Source organism: Cavia porcellus, unplaced genomic scaffold, assembly GCF_034190915.1.
Source record: "Cavia porcellus strain 051 isolate PalLab524CR breed Dunkin Hartley unplaced genomic scaffold, mCavPor4.1 scaffold_3, whole genome shotgun sequence".
NCBI classification, from domain to species: Eukaryota; Metazoa; Chordata; class Mammalia; order Rodentia; family Caviidae; genus Cavia; species Cavia porcellus.
In genome coordinates this window covers 55556234-55582285 of record NW_026947486.1, presented here as the reverse complement: position 1 = coordinate 55582285, position 26052 = coordinate 55556234, and the positions used below count along the sequence as shown (strand labels likewise).

Here is a 26052-nt window from a genome sequence, read left to right as displayed (position 1 = left end):
TTATGCAGAGATGCCAAGAGCAAATACTCAGAATTATATATTTCACTCTTCCAAAATATTCAAAAGTATATAGAGTAACTAAGCTCCTTGCGTCTTACGAGTGCTGAATTAGGATAACCAAATGGATCCCTTTTGCACGTTACTTAAAATTGTTCACACTATGGGCTATCAGTATGCTCTACATGAACAAGAGAAAGGACCATGACAACTCTAGGCACATCAAATTAGCCAATTTCAGGAACCACTTTGAGAGATTCAACCTTTCAACTCTCTCTAGAACAACTGGTATCTAACTCTGCTTTGCTATTGAGGTAACAATCTTCTAAACAATCTTCCTGGAGATTAGATGCTCATTTGCAAAATATTAAGAACAGTCAATACTGCCTGTACAAAACTGCTCTGAGAACCTATGCAATACCACGCAATAATACAGTATATATTTAGTTGATTAGGCGTTGTTTTATAGAAATAGGTAGTCTATTGCCTGGATACATTACTATTATAGGAATAGAAAGTATTAATATGCCTACAATTACTTCCAACAGAACTTAAAGAAAAATGATAAATTCCAAGTTTTTTAAGCTGTCAAAAAAGCAAAGAAAAAAAAAACATAAGAGGTTTTCTCCATTTTCAAAACTTTGCTAGTGGCAGAATGAGTTCTGGAATGCCTCTTGGAAATGAAACACATATAACCAACCATTCTGTTAATTGCAAAGACAGATAGGGTGCTGCACTGTTTTGAAAACAATAAATCTAGATTTAAGTACCAATTTGGATTCCTAAATAGTGTTTTATATCTGGATAAATTATATTATTTTCTAGGGCTTTATTTTTCTAATTTCCAAATAGGGTTAATAATATCTAACTTTGTGAACATAAGCAAAACACTTTATAAATAATATAAAGACACAGGCAACCAAATGTGTGGTCTATTGGCTAGGGTTTACTGACCTTAGCTAGATTTTACTTCAGTATGTACTACTGTGGTTATATTTAAAGTATCTTTAAAACTATCTTTCATTTAAAATTGATATCTCCATATTAATTTATTAACTCATGTTGAAAAGTGAATTGCTGGCTTTTATTAATATAAAAAATACATTTTGCATCTGCACATAGGCTAAGAAACCTGATAATTACATATTCAGTATGATAATTACATATTCAGTAGTCTTGCTAGTAAAAACATGCCTTTATACTCGTGAACAAAAAAAATCTCACTTTAAAAAAATCTATAAACATTATGTTGAACAATAAAAACCAACTTACTTAATCAAATTGCTTAGCTTTCATTCCACAGTAATTTATTGAGTGTTTCATATATGATAAGTGATCAAAACATACAGTGGATGTTATAAGGAAAATTTATTAAATAAAAGACACATTGTCACTAATCATGTCAAAATACTCCTTGCTTAGTACACAATCTATCCATTTTTTGTGCAATTTTCTGAAGTATTCTGGAAATTCTTTTTAGTAAGTCTCTTTAGTTGCACTGTAATGGCCTCCTCAGTGTCCTAAATTTATTCAAAATGTTTACATTTCATGGTCATTTTAACTTTGGGGAAGAACCAGAAGTTGCATGATGCCATGGATCTGGAGGATAAGGTGGATAACGACTCACTGTAACATTTTTATAAGCCTGCTATTCCATTAGATAGCACTTGGCAGCAGGACACTCTCTATTTTTTTTTTTTTTTTAATCAGTACTGGGGATCAAACTCACGACTTGCAAGGCAAGTGCTTATGCCGCTGAGGTAAATGCCCAGCCCCCAGGACTCTCTATTTTTTATTTTTCTTCATAGAGACACAAAACATGAAATCCAGAACCGCTTCAGAAAGTGGCAGTGATAAGTATAAGTGATTGTGGTAAGTATTTTGGAAGTGAATGAAATTAATGCCAGTGTCTCTTTTACTATAATTTTTTAAAAATTTGAAAACCATAGTTTTGATCAGCCCCTGTACAACAGACACTGGGAAAATGACGCAAAATAAAATATTCATTCAAATGTCATGAATTCTTAGTCTGGTGAAGGTGAAAGAGAAATGAAAGAGAAATAAAATTGTATGTTTTAATTTGCACAAGACAGTACAATTAGAAAATGGTTACTTGCACTCCAAGGAGAGAAGAATCATAGAAGCCAACAAATATCATGATCTTGACCATCTCATCTCTAAAACCATGATAAAATAAATTCCTGTGGTTTAAGCTAACTATCTCATGGTATTATGGCAGCCCAAGCTGGCCAATATAGTAACCAAAGTATTTTGTTCTCTGAGCATTTTTTCTTACTGTAGTCATAAGAGGATAGATTAGATATTCTCTTACATCATAATTCTAAGTTTACATGAACAAAATTTATATCACTTTGTCTAAAAAATGTTTAAGCACTATGAAATATTGAGTACTTACATAAGTCTTTTGTTTTAGGTCTTGCTAGATTTTCTCTTGAATTATATTTTTGAAAATTATGTTGCCATAGACAGTAGTCATTTTTCCTCATGAATCGTATCTTCTGCTACAAAATCTCCCATGTCACAGTAAGGCTAAACATATGTTACTTTCTTTTTTACAACTTCTAGAGAGAAAATGGATGTTTTTCTTTGTATTTTTGAATAGTCTATCACTAATAATGTGACTGCATTTGATTATGGTCTCTTATATATATTCTACTGGAAATAACGGTGAATGTTACAAATATAGCACAATTAGGTTTATTCTGTTAATACAAAAGATTTACAGTATGATTACCTAAAAATTTCAATATAATGAATCCACATGTTTTCTTTAGTACTTTTCTATATTTCACATCTGTACTTAAGTATGTCATCATAGTGCATCAGAAAGTGTATCTTTCTGTCTAGATATAATGACTAGAAAATAATAATACAGATAATGGTAATAATACCTAAAGTCATGAGGCCAGGGGTTCTGGTGAAAATACAGAAAAGTTTCTTAGCCTTTATAAGTTAGTCAATGAACTGTGAATGACTTAAAAAATATAGAGTCCAGATACCCAAATTAGTATACAAAAAACTCAGTATCTTCTCACAATTTGCCTGCCAATATCATTACTTGTTTCCAACATGAACCCAATACTCCAGACAGGGTGATTTTGTAATAAATCCTTCAATACATTATGATACTTCCTAGTTATGTGTCATTCTAGAATTTTTATCATTTATTTAACATGTAGTTTTACAATTTATTCTAATATATGAGGACTGTGTACATCATTTTATTTGGCCCTGAAAAAATATATGAAAATAAACAAGAGTCAGTGCATTTCCTTATTTATGGATGAAGAAACTAAGGTTCAGAGAAGGCAACTACCTTTCCTATGAACATCTGGGAAGTAACTGACAAGGTAGAAGCTAAAATACTCTAAACCCCTAGTCCTCATCTCTCCTTATACCTTAGTCCTAGTACCCTTAAAATCCGTTTCAAATTTACTGATACCCAAGCACCAAAGATTCCTCCTGCTTCTGACAGCTTATTTCAATGGCTACTAATTTTTACATTTATCAGCTGTTCTTGTGAGGTCACATAATGTTTATATGCAGACTTCCTGGGTATTCAATTACACAACAAGCTTTTTTCATTTTTCAGTATTATTTGTATAGTTTGCATCCCCTTCGTTTTGTAGACCATTACTTTTTTTGTATTTCTTTGTGCTTGCCTGATATACCTTCACTTTTGGCACTCTTATCTTTGGTAATAGCATGCTTTAGGTCAAGCCCAATCTGCCATTGTAAATACTCCTTAGCACCAGGAATCAAGGTTCTTTACCTTCAGACAATGAATGCTTTTGTAATCTATAATAGGTTAATCTGTCTCTCTAGAATGTGAATCAAATGTAGGGAAAAGAAAAAAATGATTTATGCTGATACATCCTAAGGCAACATCTTTCAAAGACTTGCCATTGAATTCTACTCCACGGATTCTGTAAACTGTCATTTTGCTGTTCTTTTAAAAGCTGGCTTCTTTGGCTTTTCCCCAGTTTCTGGCTGAACTATAGTAGATTTTTCCAATAAATCCCACTTTTTGCTTGCATTAGGCAGAGTCACTTTTTCTATTGCTTGCAAACACTAACCCATATCTGATATAACCACAAAGCACATAGAGAGTACTCAGTGTTTCTAAATGTTTTGTTCTTATGCAGATTATATACAGTATTACTTACTAAGCATAAAAATGAATAAGACTGAAGTGTAGAACTGCTATGGATTAAAGTTTTAATAAACAAAGGCAAGCACAGGCAAAGTTATCATCAAGAACTCATCTTCATTGAAATGATTTTTATTATAATTCAGCATACTGGTTTGGTGAATTATAATAAAACATATAATTATTCATATAATTATATAATAAAAATAATTATATAATAATATATTATAATTATATAATAATAAATAATTATATAATTATTCATATAATTATATAAATAAAAATTATATAATAATTCATATAATTATATAATCAAAAAGTGATATTTCACTACTAAAATTAAAGAATTTTGTGGTGAGTGAGTTCATGCAATAATGAAGTGCTCTCTTTGGCAACACCAATACTTGCAATAATGATATGTTTTAGTGGTGACATTGTGTTAATCTTTTTTTTCTTTCCAAATATCACAACAGTCAATGGTTACTATCTGAATATTTACATTACTCTAATACAACATACAACTAGTAACTTTAACTGCTTACATCATGACTCCTTGACTAGGTGAATATCTTCAAGTATTTTATAACTTGCATTGAAAAGCAGTGGATCACACTTTTAGTATCACTTTGCAAGGAAATTATCATTAGAAAAATTTAAGTCAGGAAATGGTATTTTTTAAAGCACATTCAGCATTCTACATGAGTAATTCACTTGCTATTTTTTTAAAGAAAAGTCACAGAGAAAAATCAACCAAGTATTTTTTTACAAATGAAATTTAGTAGTAATTCTAGCTCATCATGTATCAGTAGCTAGTTAATTCCATTTTGAAGGGTGTACACAAACTTAAACTATTTCTATATACTTAAATGCATTTTTGACATTTTAGACATTTATATTACTCAGAATCCTTTGTATTCCAAGAACATCTTTTTAATCCTAGACAGAAAGGGATATCATGCATGTATATGGTATTTCTTTTTATTAATGACAAGTGTTTCCCTGTAAGTATTTCCTAAAGGATAACATTCTACTGAAAACTAGAAAGGGGAAAATTTTACAATTTTTACTTTTTTGTCTTTTAGAATATCTATTACTACATGATAGTATTTCCCATAAGATTATTTTTTATTTCATTTGAAGTTAGCAAAAATCTTTGTGCTGAATTCTTTAAGCATATCTCTAGTGACAGATGTCAGATCAACATTGTATAGGAAGAACTTTTACTTGACAGGTAGGTGACAGAGAGAAACTTCTCTCCAAAATATAAGATGTAACTGCCAAATTTTTCTATGATATTACTGCAGCCTTTTGTTCTGATCTTATAGATAAATGGCTTATTCATTCTTCCTTCAAAGATATGATGGTCATGTAATTAGAGAAACTAAGATACTTAAAAATAAAGGGGCACATTTGCTTAAATTAATTTTGCTTAAAATCTTTTTACATGAGTTAAATGCAAAATTTATATCTAATATAAATTTATATCTAATATATCTATAAATTTATATCTAATATAAACTTATAATGATATTCTAGTTATTTCTTATCCTATAAATTGGGCAATGATTGATTCTAATTTGTTGCAAGTAGTGCCTTATTCTCGCTCACATTATCAAATAATTTCACAATTCCCAACCTTTTATAAGAAGAAATAAAAATGGTTTCTTGAGAAAACATGATATTTTCTGATAACATTATTTTCTTTGCTCTTTCACAATCACCCCAAATCTACCAGGAATAAGCAGAAACACACAATTTTATTTTCATATAACTTTTTACTCATAAATATTCTTTGTATCTGTTTCGGAGAAATTACTAGGATCAAATCATTTTGATACGCAATAAGATGCTAGTCCATGAATATACAATGCACATCTGTTTAATATACGAACAGAAAGCAATTCATATCTATTCCAAGATTTGGAATCCCTATTATATTTCAAGAACTGACCAACATTCTGCAATGTTTTCAGATGTGAGAAAAATATGAATGAATGGTGAGATGTCGAAGATAGACTGCTTGTTTTCAGATTTATTTTTATCTCTAATTGTGTATAGGCCTTCACTTCAGAATCTGTTTAGTTTTCTTGCTGTAACAGAAAGATGTTTTTCTTAAGGAGGTAGTCTTGCTCTTGTCAGGAAATGGACACATACAATCACATTTGGGCTTCTTTGTTTCTGTTGCAGACCACTGCGAAGCAGCTCTGAGCAGGAATTAAATTATATTAATTGGCTTTCTGTGTTTATCTGTGAGTCTGTCCTAGGCCTAGGCCCCTTTCCTGGCAACAGCAGCTGATTCATAGTAAGCGAACTTGTATGAATCACTGGTCCTGGCCAAGGCCTGTAGTGGCCTGTGAGGCCAGAGATACTTCAAAGGGCAAGATAAGGCCATAGCTGCGGACACTCTGGCTCCAACCCCAATTAACTAGGTAGAGACTACAGCTGCAAAGATTACTCCTACAGTCTCACTTCTACCATGTCGTCATGATAAGACAGTGCTACAAAATTAACTTGATTCATGACTTGGAGATTCAGTCCTCGAAGTGATTCCCAAGGTCCTGCTCATTGTTTGCACTTTCCTCAGTCTCTCCGCCCTTTGTCTTTGGTCCTAATGTAAGTGGACTGATCCAGAGAATCCTGGTCTTTACCCTTGAAGCCTCGAGCTTAATTAAAGAGTTTTGACCCTCTTGGAGCCCTAAAAATCATACAATTTGTCTCTTTTTATTTAACCTCTGTGGTACACTCATTTGGGAGATAGGGGATCTAGGACAGAACCCAATAGTTTCTTTGTTTACTTTTCACAAGAATTCAATCTCAAAAAAAATAATATTATGAAATCACACAATCAAAATGATGAAATAATTATCATTTAATTTGTACCCTTCTGTATAATATATTCAATAACCAGCATAAGCTTAGTGATATAACATTATTCAATATTGAAGAGTATTGTTTTCATAGAGTATAATATACAAAGCATATTCCAAATCAAATGAGGGTTATTTCCCTCATTAAATGCAACATCTCAAACATTTTTCTGGAAAAACATAAAATAAGTATACGGGGGTTAAAAACCAATTTGGCATCCATTTGATAAAAGTTAAAAAAAATTTTGGACTATAAATGCTGCTAAGATTTAACCTACAAGAGCTACAAAAGAATTTGCATAGTACTAAGGCTTTTACTCTAATGAAGTTTTTATTTAATATAGTTGAGATACATTACCAACCATAAAATTCACACTTTTAATTTTTGATTTATGTACTATTTGAATTTAGATTAATCCTTCCTAGAGCCAACACTGTTGTTCTGAATTTGCAATATAAAATGTTATCTTACCTTACAAAGGAAGTTGATCTTAAAACCCAAAGACTGGGCATTTCTTGAGCCTGAGTTCATGTAGTTCCCAACCAAAAGAACTAATGCTAAAAGTCTGCCAAAGTTTTCACTTTTCTTCAGTTCTTCACAAGCCAAAGTTACTGCTACGATGCTTGGTTTGATGTTGTTTACATGCTCTTCAAATGTGAGCTTGAAAAGAATGCTATTGAGACGAGGCCGTAACATTTTCACTGAGCTCATCTAGAAGATAAAAAATGTTATGTGAGAATACATATCTAAGGCATTTTATTTTATCTCTTTAATGGCAATAATTTCATAGACAATACTATAAAATTTCTATACAAAAAAAGTTTTGGATTCTAAAAATATTGTTTCTTTTAAATATTTCAAAAAAATAATTTAATGATTTTTCAAAAACAGTTTTTTAAAAGTAAATTAAATCATCCTTTACAGCATTAATAATGAAACTGAACTGTTGCTATATGTTAATTGCATACTTGCCATCAATAACACTCAAACTGCCAAAATCTGTCGCTGAGGTGAATTAGTGAAATTTAGATATGAAATTCAGTTGAGTTTTTTGTTGAGCCACTGATAAAAAGATGAACATGATGACAAAAAATATAAATGCAGCATTTCCTTAAAAATTATCTATTACTGTGCTATTTGAAATCAGGGGAGTAGCACCAATTGAGAATTTAATAAATTTTAAACTAATGATTCCTATTTATAAAATATATTAATATTTATATGTGTTCTAATGAATTTCACCTACTTGGCAGACGCTGATCTTAAATAATTAGACAATGTAAAATCACATGAATTTACTCTCAAGTACAATTTTCAGGAGTTATATGGTGATTTTCTTCAGAAGAATTTAGCCTTGGTTCTAATTACTCATTTTAGAGTATTGGTACAAATTCCATATTCTCTTTGGTATAGTGCTTACAATGATAATTATTTTTAATTTCTTACAGCTCCACTGTATTGAACTAGTTTTCATTTTTCAAATGAATTCTGGAAAGGAGTAGACAAAAAGGAATCTATATGCACATACACAATGAAAAGAAATTATCCTAATTGTATCTCCTTCTTGCAGGCAAGCTTCCTTTCTTGAGTGGTTTTGGTTTTGTTTTTTGTTTTGTTTTTTTTTGTTTGTTTGTTTTTTGTTTTTTTTTTGTTACCAGGGATTGAACTTGTGACCTCATGCTTGCAAGGCAGGCACTTACACTACTGAGCTAAATTCCCAGCCCTCCCTTTTTTCTATGTAAATTTTAAAGACAAATTAGGCACTGAGATATCCACAAATAAAATGAAAATAATTTGACAACAAACACAAAAGGCTTTCAGTCAAAAACTATCCTTCAAAAGCAACAAGCGAGCTGTTGCTTAGACCATGTCTGCTGTAACACAGAAACAAATAATAGTATATAGTTTTCCTTATTTGAAATTAATTTGCCCATTAGCCAAGGGCATCTGCATCTCCAGAAGTGAACTTGTGATTTCTATTAATTATTTTATATGATTTCTTGTTGTTTACAGGTAGTTATATAAAAAATATCTACCTGTTGCTATTTTTAGGTAAGTCTCATAAATTATGAGTAGCATTTTTTAAATGCAGAGGATAGTATTATACAAATAGTCTACTTCTTTCTTCAGTGCTCACATGGCAAGTAGAAACAACACCGATTTTTTTAAAAATCTTTTTCGTTTTTATTGGTACCAGGGATTGAACTCAAGACTGCACACTTGCAAGGCAGGTGCTTATGCCACTGAGCTAAATTCCCAGCCCACCATCACCGATTTTTAAAAAGCTTACAATATAGCCTGAAATTTATAACATAGACACTTTTAAACTATATCTGGTGATAAAACTAACATATGATTTTAGAAAGGTAAATAGAAATAGAAGTTGTGGGGCTGGGGATTTAGCTCAGCGGCATAAGCACCTGCCTTGTAAGCAGGCGGTCGTGAGTTCGATCCCTGGTACCGGTAAAAATGAAAAAGACAAAAAAAAAAAAAAAAAAAAAAAAAAAAGAAATAGAAGTTGTGGACATGTTTCTTCTTCTGAAGAAAAAAATTTAATTCATAACTACAATTTTAATGATAGTCTTCACAGTAGAGAAAATATAAATAGAAATGAGTATATAAATGTGTTTTTCTATTTGGGTGTAAATAAGCACACACAGAACTGATGACAAAAGAATAGAGCAGAGAGACAGAGACAGAGAGACAGAGAACACATTTACTTATTCATATGAAGAAAATATAGGCCAGAGTATCTAGAAGTCCATAGAAAGGCTATAAAATTGGAAATTAAACACATCAAAGTCCCTGTCTGTATGAATATGCATGTCCCTTTGAATATGTTTGCTTAAGCATCCTTTTAAGTATCTACACACATTTTTCCAACTTTATATTGAAGAACCAGAAATTTAAAGGTTAAAAACAAGATGCTGTTTCTCAGCTAGAAACAGCACTGGGCCTCGTGACTCAGTCCTAACTCAGCCCTGCAGGAAGAAAAAACAAAAAACAAACAAAAAAACCCATCTGTGGCTGTGATGTTCTCTGGATGTGCTATGCCAGGGAACTCAGAGATAGAGCCTGCCATTACACTAATCAGGGTTGTAAAATATGTCAGACTCAAGTCTACAGAAACCAGGTGTCTTAAAGATAAGTTGTGCAGAACAAAGACAGTTAATTAACTCTGACCCGCTGGTCACCCCTTATGAACTGACCAATAGCAGATCGATAAGATGCCCACTGCTCCGCACTAACTGTAATGATTGGCTTCTGTAATAAACGCTTACATTGCGGTTTTTCCCCCTTAAAAACACCAGCTTTGCCCCAACACAGGGTTCTCTGTTTCCACCTGTTTGGAGGACCCCATGTGCACGGAATAATAAAAACCCCTTTGTTCTTACATGAGAGCGAGGCCCTTGGAGTCTCCTTTGCGACACAGGTCTTACAATATCTGTCTTTTATTTTCTCTAAATTGCATCTCAATTGATTTTTCCTTTCCTATTACTATTATCTGGCAATCTCAACACAAAAACATGTTTTCTATATATTTTTTATGTTTAGGAATTGTTTGTTAGGCTTCTTAATGTGTATAATGTCATAGGGCTAATTCTATCAAGTAACTGGCTGCTAGTCACAATAACCTGCTATATTGGCCCAGCTTGGTAGGTTTTTTTAGGGGCACAGTTCCCTAGGGTATCACTGGTTCCAGATCACTCAGGTAGGTGTACATGATCTTCTATTTTTGCTTTAATTCTGTAACCACATGTCTTCCCACTCACTCAGTATTTTAATCCTATCTGGGCTCTGCAGTTCAATCCCTGACCTATAAACACACAGATTATGGATCTGAACTTTTTATTTCTAATTTTAGCTTCAAATGAAATATTGTGACCAAAAGCATACTATAATAAGAATTCACAGTAATAATAGCAATTAACCTTTATTGAGTACTTTGTACTGAGCACTTTTCCCACATAAATCATATACATATTGGTTCATTGGATTCTCAAGATAACCCTAGGAGAAGGTAATTATCATGTAAAAATAAGGAAAGGTCAGATTGTATCACAGGGATTAAGAGATTTGAACTCATATGTTTATGCTACAGAGCCTAGCCTCTTAACCACCACAGTACACTGTCTTATTGGCAGCAGTAACTATAATTGGAGGAAAGATCAGTGGCAGAGAGATCATGAATAAAGTTTCAAAAGGACCTGAGAAACAGGTAGTAAGGCAGAGTGATGACAGCCAGAAGACAGAACAAGGGATGGATACAAAAAAGAAAAGTAAGGAAGAATCAAAAAGACCTAGCAATTGATTAGCAAAAAGAGAAAAAAATCAAAAAATGCCTCTTAGGTTGCAAATTTGTTGTGAGGCAGAAGGATGCTAGCATTCCTGAAGACAGGAGGTACTGATTTGGTGTGTTTTACAGTTTGCTTGTTTCTGAGACTGACAGTAGATAAATTGCCTCCCCTGATATATTCCTTTACACTAACAAGACAAGAAGACAGTGTAGATAGGTTGGGGGGAGCTTACTAACAACTTCAATCAAATGTTACTGAATTTAGAAACTTGCACATGATCTGACTAATTTCTGGAAGAGCAGTCTGCCTAATTTTCTGTAAATGAGATTCCTCATCTGCAAAGTAGGGAAAATTCTAATAAAGCAGTCTTGTTTTGATAAACAGAGGCCAAATTATTGATACGTAAAAATCCCTTCTTTTTCAAATCTTTGCTTCTGGTATTGTGAAAAGGTAAATGTACTAGCTCCACAAATGAAAAACATTGCTTACTTATTAACAAAAAATTTTATTATCATTTATTATTGAACATTTTCTCAGGTGCCAAGAAGTGCATTTTACTACTAAAAATGACACAATTAGCTTCTCCTTATTAAGACTCCAAATTTTGGAGTGATAACCAAATAATGGCTTGATACGGAGATATCTTTGAATTATCTTTTATTTTGCAAGGTAAATATTCCAGATTAAATTTTATGTACTTTAAGGATTGGTAACTAAAAATAGACTATTTAAATGTGCTCCCTGACGCCCTGGACCTCTAGCCCTCTAAATTCTCTGATAATTAGTAAAATGCTAAATTTACAGTAGGAAAACAATATTGCTTTCTTAACATATTGAGTTTTTGGTATTAATGTGATACATGGTAGAATTTGGAAATATCAACCTGGAGATTAGGAGAATGTAAGTATTAGAAGTTGGCAGAGTTGGGAGTAACCTGAATAATTGCTCTGGGAAACAAGATCATTAAGAAGTCCATATACAAAAAGAAAATGAGAAAAGAGTTAATCACTCAACCTTAAGGAGCACCTAGGAAAGGGCCTAACTTATATTACAAATTCAAATAATTGCTGATTAACATTAACAGTTTTCTCAAGCTGACCAACCATTTTCCAGAACTCTTCACAAAAGTCTATTAAATAAAATTAAGAGTTGACAGCAATATTTTATTCTCCCCAAAATAATGTTCTAAGTTATAATGTCAAATGAGAAATGCTAGGGAACTGACTTTGTGTAACTGTTAGCACTGAATATTTATCAATAATCAATCTGACTTTAAGAAGAAATTGCATTCCACAAAGGAGCTAGAGATTCTATTTAATCTGGCAAAATTTCTGCATTAATTTGTTACATATAACAAAGTTTGATACATGGCAAGTAATAAATATGATAGGTATCAAGAATAAGAAATGATTGTAAAATGAATGAATAAATGAATATATTCTCTCGCATAAATAGGAACCATAATACCAGCAAAACGATTCATTAAGGACAAATACATAGTTTGAAGAGGTATAATAGTAGTATGATGTGAGAAAGAAGAGGTACTGTAGGCAATGGTATTTGCTACCAGGTAGGTCATTCCAATGCACCATCCAGGATAAATCTAAACCCATGTTTATAACATTATATAACTATTTCTAGCATAGAATTCAAGAGACAAACCTTTTCACCCTTAAGTTTAGGAGAAAGAGAGAAAATGAAAATCTCTGTGAATTCTAGAGCCATAATGTAAGTCAATGTGAAAGAAAAAGGACTTCAGATTTATAGAGACATGAGCAAAAGTTAGACTGCAGTTATATTCTAGCTGTGTGAGCTAATCCAAATTACCTAGTATATCGTAATCATTATTTCCTCACCAGAAAAATAAACGTGCTAAATTTTCTATATAGGTTGCAGTAGGAATTAAATAAGATACAAGGTGAAACTTTCCTGTCACAGTAACTAACACAGTGTAAGAAAGGTTTTTTCATCCTTACCTTCTTCATTTATATTTAGAAATTCTCAGCAGGAAGAAAAAACAGTTCTTATTTGTTCTCCAAAAGCTCAGGGAAACTTTTTTATAATCTATATCTAAGGAATACGTGTTATAATCTACAACTAAGGAATACGTGTTGCCAGGGTTAAGTGAAGAACACAGTTGTACATTATTCACTGCATGCATTGTCAACATCATGTTGTACTCTATTAAGCCATTTTACATTCGTAATATAGTTTTACTAATAGAAATCTTATCATCAAAAATATGTTCTTATGTAATAAATGAATCTTAAGTAGATGAAGCTATATTGGAACAGCTCCTAACAGGAGCCAGAAATCTCTATATATTGACCATATCATCAGAATTTTCACACTCAAGTGTGCACTTATTTTTTTTAATCAGAGCAGCATACAATGATAGATAACAGTTCAACTACTATCAGAGGATTTAGGCAGATAAGAGAATACATCAGATACCTGAGCTTAGAAATAATTGGAAGCACTGAGGTAAATCCCCAGCCACAGATACAAGGTTCATATCTCATAAAGGCACTTAAGTGAACCTAAGTGATATAGGTAAATATAATAAAAACTCTGCTGAAATGTATGTTTGTTTTTCACTGTGCTCCCTTGCAGTGTTTTACTTGACTGGAATGCTTTGCTTTATAATTCATTCCTGGAAGTGCTGTAGGATGATGATTAGGATATTATAGTAAATAGGTGATTTATTCATGTTACAAGGTACTTACCTATCAAATCATATCAAGAAACTTTCATTGATTTAGTTGATTTGCACTACATTTTTTTTTAATCGGTACCGGGGATCGAACTCACGACTGCCTGCTTGCAAGGCAGGTGCTTATGCTGCTGAGCTAAAACCCCAGGCCCTGTACTACATTTTTTAAAAAGTGAATTGCACAACATTTTTTAAAAAGCGATTTGAACTACAATTTTAAAAAAGTGAATTGGTAGCTGCAGTGAAAGCAGGTATATGTAAGTTATTTCCCCAAAGAATTATACATAGTTTTGTTATACAATTTGAATTTTATATACATCATACATATACATCTAGTGAATATTGATCTACAACCAAACTACCTTACATACATCATACATATACATCTAATGATTATTGATCTACAACCAAACTAACTTACATACATCATACATATACATCTAGTGAATATTGATCTACAACCAAACTACCTTACAAATAGTTAGAAAAAGAAAAAGAAAAAAAAAAGCCAAGATTGTAAAAGTCATGTGAATGACAAGGAAAAAGCCACTCGGTACTCCTATACTCACATGTGATCCTTATGTTATTTCTATTATCCTTCCATTTGCACTGCTAAAATATACTTCTTGAGAGATAGGTCATTCTCAAAAAAGAAGTGGATTGAGACACAGAGGGAGAGGTTTGGGTGGGGAGTGAAAAGAGAATATGAAAAGGAATTTAAATGTATTGGATATATATAGCAACTCCACACAAGGAATATAAACAGTATGCACTGCAAACATGTGCCAAACCAAGGAAAACAAAATAAAAAACCAAAAATGAACAAACAATAAAAAGAAATCAAAAGATGAAAGGAAAATGGAGGTAGGGAAGCAACAGAGAATAAAAAAAGGAATTATGATGTGCTACGTGCATGTGCCAAATTTCCACAAATAATGAAAATATTATATAGGTATGAATACATACTAACAAAAAATTTATGTACTATATTTCAGTAATGAAACCACTGTTTTTTTAAAATTGTAAACAGAATAAAACAAAACAGAAGAAAGCAGATCAGTACAGAACAATGCAATCAACATAGGACTTCAAAACAAGACAACAGGAAATCAACAGTGGATAAAATAATCTCTTGTTTTCTTCAAAATAATTGTCCATACCTTCACACAATAAATTCAAAAAACAATGTAGTATTAAACCAATCAAAACAAAAGTATGAGGGGAGAGAACTAGGCTTCCCAAGGAAGTGATCCCCACCTGGAAAGCATATCAATTTCCTTATATTGTTGAGTTGGGTTTTATTCTCTTTGTTTTGTTTGATCATGTTAAATCTCATGGCTTGTGGAGCTATTTGAAAGATAGCAAGACATATTATGGCAGCCACATTTGATTTATTATAAGCTAATTTTGAAGTCCTTTTGTTCATTCATTGTTGTGTTTTTATTTTTTCAAGTCTATTCTGTTCTGTTCAATTATTAGTATGTCCAAAAGTATCTGCAGCTATTTTAAAGACAATAAAAGGCACAATGGTAACTACTGATGAAATCGTAAGGTTTTAAAATCCTGTATCACTTGTACTGTTTTTTTTAATTGGTTTTATTCATGCAATAATACTATCTTCCTTCTAGGGTTAAATAAGAGAATGCCTGAGAAGTCCTAGCATACAGAAAGCTTTCAATTAATAGTAACTGTCATAAGTACAACATGATTTTAAGAGTTTCATTGGGGACTGGGGATTTAGCTCAGCAGCATAAGCACCTGCATTGCAAGCAGGCAGTCATGAGTTCGATCCCTGGTACCGACAAAAAAGAAAAAGACAAAAAAAAAAAAATTAAAGAGTTTCATTGGAAAAACTGCTTCAAAGAAGTGTAAAGAAAAATTATTTTTCTATAAATATTTTCTAAAAAAATGTGCAATACTTGAGTTAATTTCAAAATATTTTCCTGTAGACTTTAAAAAATTAAATCCCCATTTCATAGATTAAAATAAACACTCTGATTATTCACATAAAAAAAAGAATGAAAGCACTACAGGTCTTCAAAACCAGACAATAGGAAATCAACAATGGCTATCATAATCTCTTAAGAGTAAAAAAGATACAAAATCTTCAATAAATATTGTGAAAGGGTAAGAAACTGCTCAAAGCAGAAAAATAACTCAGGGAAAAGGAAAAAAGAAGGAAAAAGAAAAAAGATATAAATTTGTATATATATACTTAAGATAGCTAAGATGACTGTACTACTAATTCTATCAGTTTTTGGAATAAAACAGTTAACATAGGATTAGATCAATTTTACATGTTTTTATCTGGTAATCTTAGTAACACTTTGAAAGATGTCTATGAGAAATAACATTTGTTATGTTCCTACAACCTTGTTTTGAAAATCTACTGGTATGGTTTGGGACTCTTTGTTATTTTTATTTCTCTCTTTTGTTTCCTATTTTTATTATATTTTGTTTTGATTTTTTATCTAATACAGAAAGGATAGATGCACATGTACAGGCTTATACAGGTCTATAACTTCTTCTAAGAAGTTTACAAGAATTGATTTTATTACGTGTGATGGTATGAACATCTATATTGAAGAAAATGAGACATTATGGCAGCCATTGATGATTTTGTAATATCTTGTTTTGAAGTTAAATAATACTTTTATTCTTTGATTGTTTTTATCTGTTTTCTATTATTTGATTTTAGTATGTGTGAAGATATGGACAGCAATTTTGAAAAAACAGTTGTTAAGGGTCAGCTAACTCAATTAATCAGTGTATACGCATAACTATGACATTAAAAAGATTCAAATTTATGGAACAAAAATAAGACATATCCCTTTAATGTCTGCCATGTATAACTGAAACATGAGTCTCTTCAAAATATAAATGTTAAGAACTCATTACAATTAATAGGCAAATTTATAATGAATACACACTATTATGATTCATTGTTTATTGGCTATAAGAATAACTTTGGAAAATGAGAAAAGATGGTAGATCGGTAAGCAGCAGCATACAGAGGCTCCCTGAGAGAGATGACTCAGATGCCGGAATACATCATCCAGGAGAGGTCCAGAAAGAGAGAGATGGACCTTCTTGAGCCAGAAAGAAACTAAAGGGAAAAGAGCTAGTAAAAAATGCAGTCTAGGAGCTACTATTGGAGCAGCTAAGATTAGCAGCCAGAGCACTCTTCCCCAGAGCTGTCCAAATTTGCACCACTGCCAACTCGCCAGAGCCAGACAAATTTGCACCATTGCAACCCACTGGATTCCTGGTTACCCTGAAGTCAGAGGTTGTCAAGTCCAACAGAGAACAGAGCCAGCATGGAGACCTGAATTATCCCATGGTGAGTGCAGAGAATCAGAACCTTTCAGAGGAAAGGGGCAACCAACTAGATGACTAGTTGGAATCAGACAGTACAGACAGGAACAAGGAATGGCAGTAACTGCAATTGATTGCTCCCTTCCCAGAGCAGACTGATGGGATCTACCTGGCCTGGGTCACGCCCCTGGTCAAGATCTAATAAACTGGCCCAAAGCAATTCCGTATGCATGGTACACGCTAACCTGGTGAAGGCCTCCACATGCTGACTGGCCTGGAGGGGAAGGGCCAGCATATGCCACACCTGCCTGCACCTCCATGACCAACAACAAAGTGGAGAGAAGACAGAAATCCCTAGCCAGTGTGCTTCAGAAGAACCATAACCAACAAAGAAAGGGGCTAGGACCTCCACTATACACCTGTATGAAAGAAACTTAAAAAAATGACAAGAGAAAGAAACAAGAAAAAGTCCCCAGCCCCCAACGCTGAGAAAATTCATCAAGGAGAGGGAAATACAAAAGAGATTGAGGGGAGCAAACATGCAATATCAAACACAGCATCAGTGGACATAAAGAGTTATATTTGAGACCTCATAGACGAGCTCAAAAATGAAATATTTAATCAAGTAAAGCATGATATAAGTAGATTAATACAAGAAATATGAAGTACCTCTCTAGAAGACACAGATGGAAGAACACAGGAACACAAAAAAAGGAGAGAGACATTTGATGAATATAAAGAAAATCTAGACTACATGAAGCAGATTCAAAGAGATTATCAGGAAATAAAAAACTTTATTGAAAGCTGAAAAAACTGCTTCAAAGAAACTAAGGAAAGACTATCAAAACTTGAAGATACGTTTGCAATGTGTGATCTTGAAAGGAAAGATCTTTTGAAAATGACAAGCAAACGGGAAGTAACAATACAAAGGCCAGAGAAAGATAAGAGGATCTGTAGCTTAAGAATAAAAATGTGAATGAAGAAGCAGGGGTAAACACAAAGGAAATACAAAAGCTATTCACAGAAATAATTAAGGAAAACTTCCCAAGCATAGGAAAAGGAAATGATACTCAGATGTATGTGGCATACAGAACTCCAGCCACCTACAACTAAAACAGAGCTATATCCAGACATATAATAATCAAGATCCCAGAAATTCTATATAAGAACAGAAAATTAAAAGCCATCAGAGAAAAGTAACAGATCATCTATAAAGGAAAATCCACCAAAATCAAGACAGACTTTTTGACACAATCTATCAAATTAAGAAGAGCTTAGATTGAAGTATTCCAAACCCTGAAAGAAAATAATGTTCAGCCCAGATTGATGCACCCTGCAAAACTGTCTCTCAAAAAACAAGATGCTTCCATTACAAAGAACTGGGGGAATTCGTGACCAACAATCAAACCCTACAGAGAATACTGAAGGACATTCTAGAGAGAGAGAGAAAAAAACAGGATATCACAAACAGTGGCAAAAAGGCCTCAATGAATGGAGCAGACAGTGGAAATAAGGAGAAAAGTAGACAACTAATGGCAGAAAAATAGCATAGCAGAAATGAGGCAGAGAAAGTCTGCTATAATCTCTAACATAGATGGTCTTGATACACTAAAAAAAAAAAGAAAAGAAAGAAATAAAAAAAAACACAGGCAGGGTAGATTAGGAGGTATGGTCCACCAAGATGCTGCGTATAAAAAATATAATCACCCTGAAAAAGGGTTTATGGACCGAAAATCAAACATGAGATAAACAATGTTCTATGTGACCAGAGAGAAATAGGGATAACTCTACCAACACCTGCAGATAGGTTGCAAAGACAGGATACTTATGTGCAATAGAGAACTATTTAACTATAATAAACGAAAACCTTGAGGCCTCTGTAGATAAAAGAATACAACTTGAGATCAAGTCCAGGAGTGAGAAGGTTTGGAACCACTTAGGTAAATAGCAGGTTTCCTTCCCAATCTAAATACTCAGGGAGTTGGTGGGACCCAAAATGTGCAGTGTACCCAGTGAGAGTGAAAGAGGAGGAATAATCTAAAAAAAGAAGGTAGAGGATATTGTTAATAGCGGATCAGGATTTAAAACCCACATTACTCACACTGCTATGTTTACATGGATTATATTCTGTTCCATCTGTCACATGTACTATATTTAAGGGCACAGACAGCTAACCCCAAAATAGCAGGATATAGTATGTTAATTATCCTTAATTTTCTATTAGCTTAATCTGAAGCTCTATATACCTTATACTGTTTTATCATGACTGATCTTAGTTAAATCTGGCTTGTTAGATTGCTGTTTTGTATTGACAGATTTTATTCTAATCTGTTATGACTGATAGTATCAAGTCTGAGAGTATAGGCAACTACACTAAAGATGACAAGATTCATAAGGATACCTGCTCTGGTTTGATTATTACCGGCTTTTGAAGTTTACACTGTCTACAATGTTTTGCTTTTAGTAATATTGTTATGCAATGCTATATTCAATTATACTATGCTTGATGGTATATACAATTCTATTGAAAATAAAAAGGGACAACACAGTAACCACTGAAGATCACCTTGTACTGTGGTTTTATATGAGTTTTTCATTTCATGTTTTTATAGGAATTTGTTTTGGTTTGTCTTACATTGTTTTGTTTTTCCTTCTAATACAGAAAGGATAGAAATACATGTACAGACTCATGCATGCGTAGAACCTATAAACAATTTATGAGAACTGATCACATAGTTCATGATGAAATGAACAACTACTTTAACAAAAAGAGACACTACAATATCCAGTACTGATTCCGTAACGTCATGATGTAAAATCCAGCAAAACTATTATTCTTTGTTCAGAGTGAATTTAGTCTGTTTCATTTTGTTTAATTTCAACATACATAAAGGTATGGACAGGTACTGTGAAGAGAATGAGAGACTGTGACAGCCATTGTTGACTTCTCTATTGTCTAATCTTGAAGACCATGGTTTCCTCACCTTGTTCAGATCAGTTGTATATTATGCTGTTTCATGTGAATTCTCTGTATGTGAAGATAAAGACAAGTATTTGGAAGAAACAAAAAGACAATACGATAGATAGTGAAGATCTCTGTTTGCCTTGTTTTGAAATTTATGTCTCTTACATTGCTTTCTTATGTTCAGTTTTGTTGTGTTTAATTTTAACCTCTTTAAAAAAACTAAAAAAATTAATAATTTTGTAGCTGTGACAATAATAAACCTGCATTTATGAATTTATATTAGATAGTTGGCAAAACTATCTTCAAAAGTGAGATTAAGAGTCAATGACTATGACAAATTCTGCCTGGAAATAGGAAAATACAGCAAAGACATTAGTGGTTCACTATTAAATAATTTTTTAATGTTCTTATAGACAATGACTTCCTTAAGTCCAAGACCTTTCCTACTCATTGGTACACTCATTACACCAAATCCAGGTAGGTATCTGGCCTGGACAAAGTAATCAGTAGGGTTTATAAGCAAATCTAAAGTGTACTGCTATATGCAGTAAATGGAAATGCTTATATATTAGATGTCATAAGAGATGAGAGACCTAGTTAATCTGTGAATTGAAGCTCTGAAAAAGTAGTGTTGAAAATGGACTCTACATAGGTAAAATAATGGTGTGCTGATAGAAAACCTTTCCCCAAAAATAGTGATATGTGTAAATTATACATCAACAAATATCTGCTTGTCTTTATTCTTAAACAAAATACAATAACAATGTCTGCCCACAAAGATACTGTAAACTCAAAAGAATCACTGTAAGAATCTGAAAAAAATTTCAAAATATCCTTCTAAAAACAACTATTTCAGGCCCAAAAAAGCCATTAAAAATCTAGAAATTAGGGATATGTGAAGAAAAAATTAAGTATGTTTTTGACTTTCAAATTTAATGAAAAGCAATCAACTGCAACACTGATTAACATCCTCAAAGCTACTATGAATATTCAATTTTTAGGTGATACTTTTACCTTGTTTTATTGCAAAACCTAATGGAAATAAACAATCTAGCCATCGGAAAGGAATATTATGAGAGGTTAATGAAATGAACAAGAATATAAATATTAGGATGTGAGATTGAGTCACAATAAATTCTTATCTAATCTCACAATTACTAAGTAGATTATTCTCAGATAAAATGAATACACATCTAAATGTAAGAGCTAGAATTCATACATAAAGGAAGAATGAAAATAGAAACAGGGAGGGAATTATTTATCAAAACACTCTGAGTGCAAAGAGGTAAAATGAAGAAAAATGTACTTTTCCAGTGAATATGGAAGCCTGAAAATTTTTTCATAGAAATAGAAAAGAGGACATGGAATTTTCTACCCCAGTTAATTGTTTTTGATTATATGTAGGAGAATTAAAAAAAAGCTTTTAAGAATGTTCTTTCCAGCTGGTTAAGCTATCATGAATAGAGCTTATAAACTCCTATGAAGCTTTAAAAATGTTAAAAACCACAACATTATAATTGACTTCCAAATACATGAACAAATTCTCACCTCCCACCTTCACACATTTCTGTAAAAATCAACATTTTAATGTGCTGTCAGCAATATCACATAACCCACACTTTTCATTTCAAAAATTTTCATATACAACACTCTCCCAACATCTCTGTTAGACTATAGCTTTAGAATGTTTTTATTTGAAAAATATGGGTATTTTTTAAGTAAGAAAAATAATGATTACTAAGAGAACTAATTATTGCCTCCTTTTTCTTAGAAGATGTGTTAGTTTAATAGATGTACACAGTATGGGTCTCTAGCCTCTGTACAAGTGGGAAATTCTATAGCTCTGAGGTCTGAGAGCAGCTGACCTGCAAACACTCTCTGAAGAGTTTAAAAGTTCCTGCTGGGGGTTCTAACAGCCAGAGATTTCATAGATCTGTGCTTTTCTTCCAGTAAAAACATAGTACATAATTACAATGAAGTTCCAAGTTCAATTCTGTGCAAGTCAGTGGGAAGCAGTACAATCTACTCACTACCTCACATACAGATGCAGATTATTGATCACAGAAGGTGTGAGAACTAGCATATCCTTCACAACAGAAGGTCTGGCTCTAGACATAGGAAAGGGCTCTAGGTTTGTATGCAGTTATTGTAATTTCTTTCTTTTCTTCTTTTTCTCCTAAATTCGTTGCATTTTATTCTAAGCAAACCCAAAGATGTGACTGCTAAAATTCTAAGAAATTAGGGAAAATTTAGTAGCCCAATCACTGTTTTAGATAAACTTTGCCAACTTCACTGTTTATGATTATTATTTGTATTTTAACCAATATTACAAGAGTAATCTCATCTGTTATATGTCCACCATTGCCTGCTGAGATTTTTTATCATTTAGGAAGTCATACGTAATGGAAACTCTATGGTCAGGATTAGAGGAATAAAGCTATTAAAGATTATTTGTTTTCAGAAAGTCAATGGCAGGGATATCCTGGTGCCTATAATCCCAGCATTCAAGAGGCTGACACAGAATGATCACTAGGAACTTGAGGCCAGCATGGGGTACACAGAGAAACTCTGTCTCCAAAAAAAAAAAAAAAAAAAGGAAAGTTTACAGAAAAAGACTTCAAATTCTTCAGTGTCATCATTAAGTATCACATGAATACAGACTAAAAGGAATGAAAAGAAGTCCACTTGATTTTGCATCCAGAACGCAATAAAAATTTGCTAGGCACATGACATGAAGGGAACACAATCAACATTATTCATCCACCTATAAATGTATAATCTAGAAGGTGGTATATATACTAAGCAAACAACCTCACAAAGAAACAATTAAAAACCATGAGAATTCCTGTAATGGAAAACTTGAACAGCTTTCTGAGATTCTAGTAGGGAGCTCTATGTTTAATGAATATAAGAGATGGCTTCACCAAGAAAGCAAAAATTTTTAAGTTAACACTGTCGTGCACTAGCTAAAAGAGCATGGTCATCCTGCTATGCTTGCCAATACCCAAGGTATATGACTAAATTACCTGTTAATTCCCTTCGCAAACACAGCTATTTTCTACAGCAGGCCACCCTGGAACCCCAACCAGACCACACTGTTGTAATTTAACTTGGCACCACCATACTGTTCTGTATGTGTCATCGTTCTGGGTGACCTGATTGATAGGTTAACCATTGTTTCCCTCTGCAAGGGACAGATGTAATCTAAAACTTAAATCCTGAAATAGGCTGAAAAAGACTGTAAATTCCTGTGACACTTCTCTGTCCTCAAGCAAAAGGAAACAAAGGTCTTCCTCATTCCTGTTCCCCCACCTATCCTTTCCCTTGTGATTGGTCTTTCTGTCAAAATTTTAACCCAGTTACACAGCTTTGCAAACTTCAACTGCATTGTGTCACTGGTGCCAGCTTAAATAAGGCACTCCTTTTTCTTTTCAAGACATTCTACCCCGTTTTGTGGATGACATCTCAGGGTCTTATTTTGGAGGTACAACAAATACTTCAAGAATAAGGAGAGATTCCAAAATGTGTAATTGTTATTGTAAAAAAAGAGAGGAAAAGAAAGTGCCCTAAAGGATACAACTGCAAGTGTGTTTAGGTGTGTAAGATAGATGACCATATTACAAAGTTTTTGTTGGATCATTGAACACAACTGTTTGCAGTCTCACTGTTTGAATGTCTACTTTGTATGCTTTAATTTTGTAACTTGAATAACTATTTTTAAGATGACAAAATGTAATCTATTAAATAGTGATTTCTTACTGTTTATTTTTTTGAAATTGTGTACTACTTGTATCCTTTAACTGTTTTGTTTGGTTTTTTCTTTAAATAAAATTTTTTTAAAAAGAATAAGGAAAGAAGACACAGAATGTGCAATGATCCTGAGGCAAGAAACAGCATAGCAAACTCAAGTGTCTGAAAAATGAAGCACACTGTGTCTTAGGCATAATAAGCAAAAGAGACCAAGTAAAATAGGCACATGTCAAGTTACACAGTGCCTTGTTGGTGATGGTAAAGCTGTAAAAGAGAACTGATGTTTTAAGCAGCTAAATAATATGCTACAATATAAAATTGACTGTAGACATGTCACACTGAGGGTTGAATTGAGACTGATTTGATGAAGAGCCACAGTACAATTAGCAAAAACAAGCTATTGAAATGGTTAGAGAACAGTCATGTTAAGTTGGAATAAAGGGTGGTAGCAGTTCAAGTGGAGAAAAGTGAATAGATTTGATGTACATTTTAAATGTGATAGGAAGTAATTAATGATTTTAATCAATTTTGATGCATTATTTAAAGCAGAATCCTGAATGCTGTTGGTTGAACAGTGAATGAGAACTAAGGAAATAGAGAGCAAATGGATACTGATCTTTGTGAAAACTGATTCTAGGAAACGGAGGGCAGTATCTAGGCAGGTCCTCAGGGTCAAAGATGAATATTTATTGATGCATCATTAATTTAATTATTTAATTTCAAGTGACTTAAGATTTCCTTTATCTTTCTGAAGAGAATAGCAGAGTGGACACTAACAAATTGAAGAAGATTCAGAATAAGTAAATGAACTGAATAAAATACTGCTACCCTAAAAAGGGCATGGGTAACAATACCCTAAATAGAGGTAAATCAGCATGCAGTAGGACCTGCCTCACTCCACACCATTAAAACACAGTTATTAAAGCACTGGGAAGGATTCAGACCAGCCAGGTTTCAATTCTAAATTTACTACTTACTATGCAACCTTGAACACATTATGTGGCCTTGCATTGCATCAGTTTTTTCATCTCTATTAAGGAACTAGTAATAGTGCCAATCTCACAAAATTCTCCACAATGAATAAGATGGTAAAAAACAAAAAAAAATATTTAGCACAAAATATGACACAGTGATTTCTCATATTTTTCTACCAATAAATACAGTGATAAAAATTAGTTATAATAATTGAGCATCTCTTTTTCTGAGGTTTGACAGAGAAACAGTTGACAAAAGATATGATGCTAGGAATACAGGTCACTGGCAGAGCACTTTCCTAGCATATACAAGACTCTGGGGGTTCTATCCTCAATACTGGGAAAGAAACACTAAGCCAGGTGTGGTGGTGGCCACACCTGAATCCCTGGCTATTCCAGAGGTGCATGCAGGACATTGACCCCATGAAGTTAAGATCAGCCTGGGAAACACAAGAAGACCTTTCTAAACAAAACAAAACAAACAGTAACAAAACAAAAAGCATGGCTGGAGGTAACCTTGTAGGTAAAAGAGATATTGCAATAACTTTTTGGATAAGAAATTAAAGGCAGAATGAAAATGTTAAAGTTAATGTTAAAGAATGTTGAGTTTTATTGTATAAAGTCAGGGAAAAAATAAAGATTTTGGTTATAGAATTCATATGATAAATAGACTTTGAAAAATAATACATTAAAAATGTCAAAGTAACAAGAGAATAGAGATAAGCAGCCTCTCCAGTTTGGAGCCCCTGTCACTAGTGCAGATAAATCTAGGTATTTCTAAAACTGTTCTCATGAAAGACTGTCAATATATGTTTAAGGGTTAAAAAGTGTTTACATATATTCCCACATAATTTAATTTTGCAGCATGTTAGAAAACCTATCACACATCCAAAATAACCTATTTTTTAATCTCAGTATTATACTTGAAATACCTTCTACTTTCAGTTTTGCCTTTAGTTCAGTAGGTACACTGCTTTTTATGTCTCGAAACTTCATTGATT

General features: G+C 32.9%; 1 protein-coding gene across 7 annotated transcripts in view; it reads right to left on the bottom strand.

Moving 5' to 3' along the window:
• Positions 1–26052, bottom strand: part of Diaph2 (diaphanous related formin 2) — an 875814-nt gene that overhangs the window by 446095 nt on the left and 403667 nt on the right. For all 7 annotated transcript variants that reach the window (XM_063245551.1, XM_063245550.1, XM_063245546.1 and 4 more), the window contains one exon: positions 7508–7747. In XM_063245551.1, the coding sequence (XP_063101621.1) occupies positions 7508–7747 (240 nt within the window). The remainder of the gene's footprint in view (positions 1–7507; positions 7748–26052) is intronic.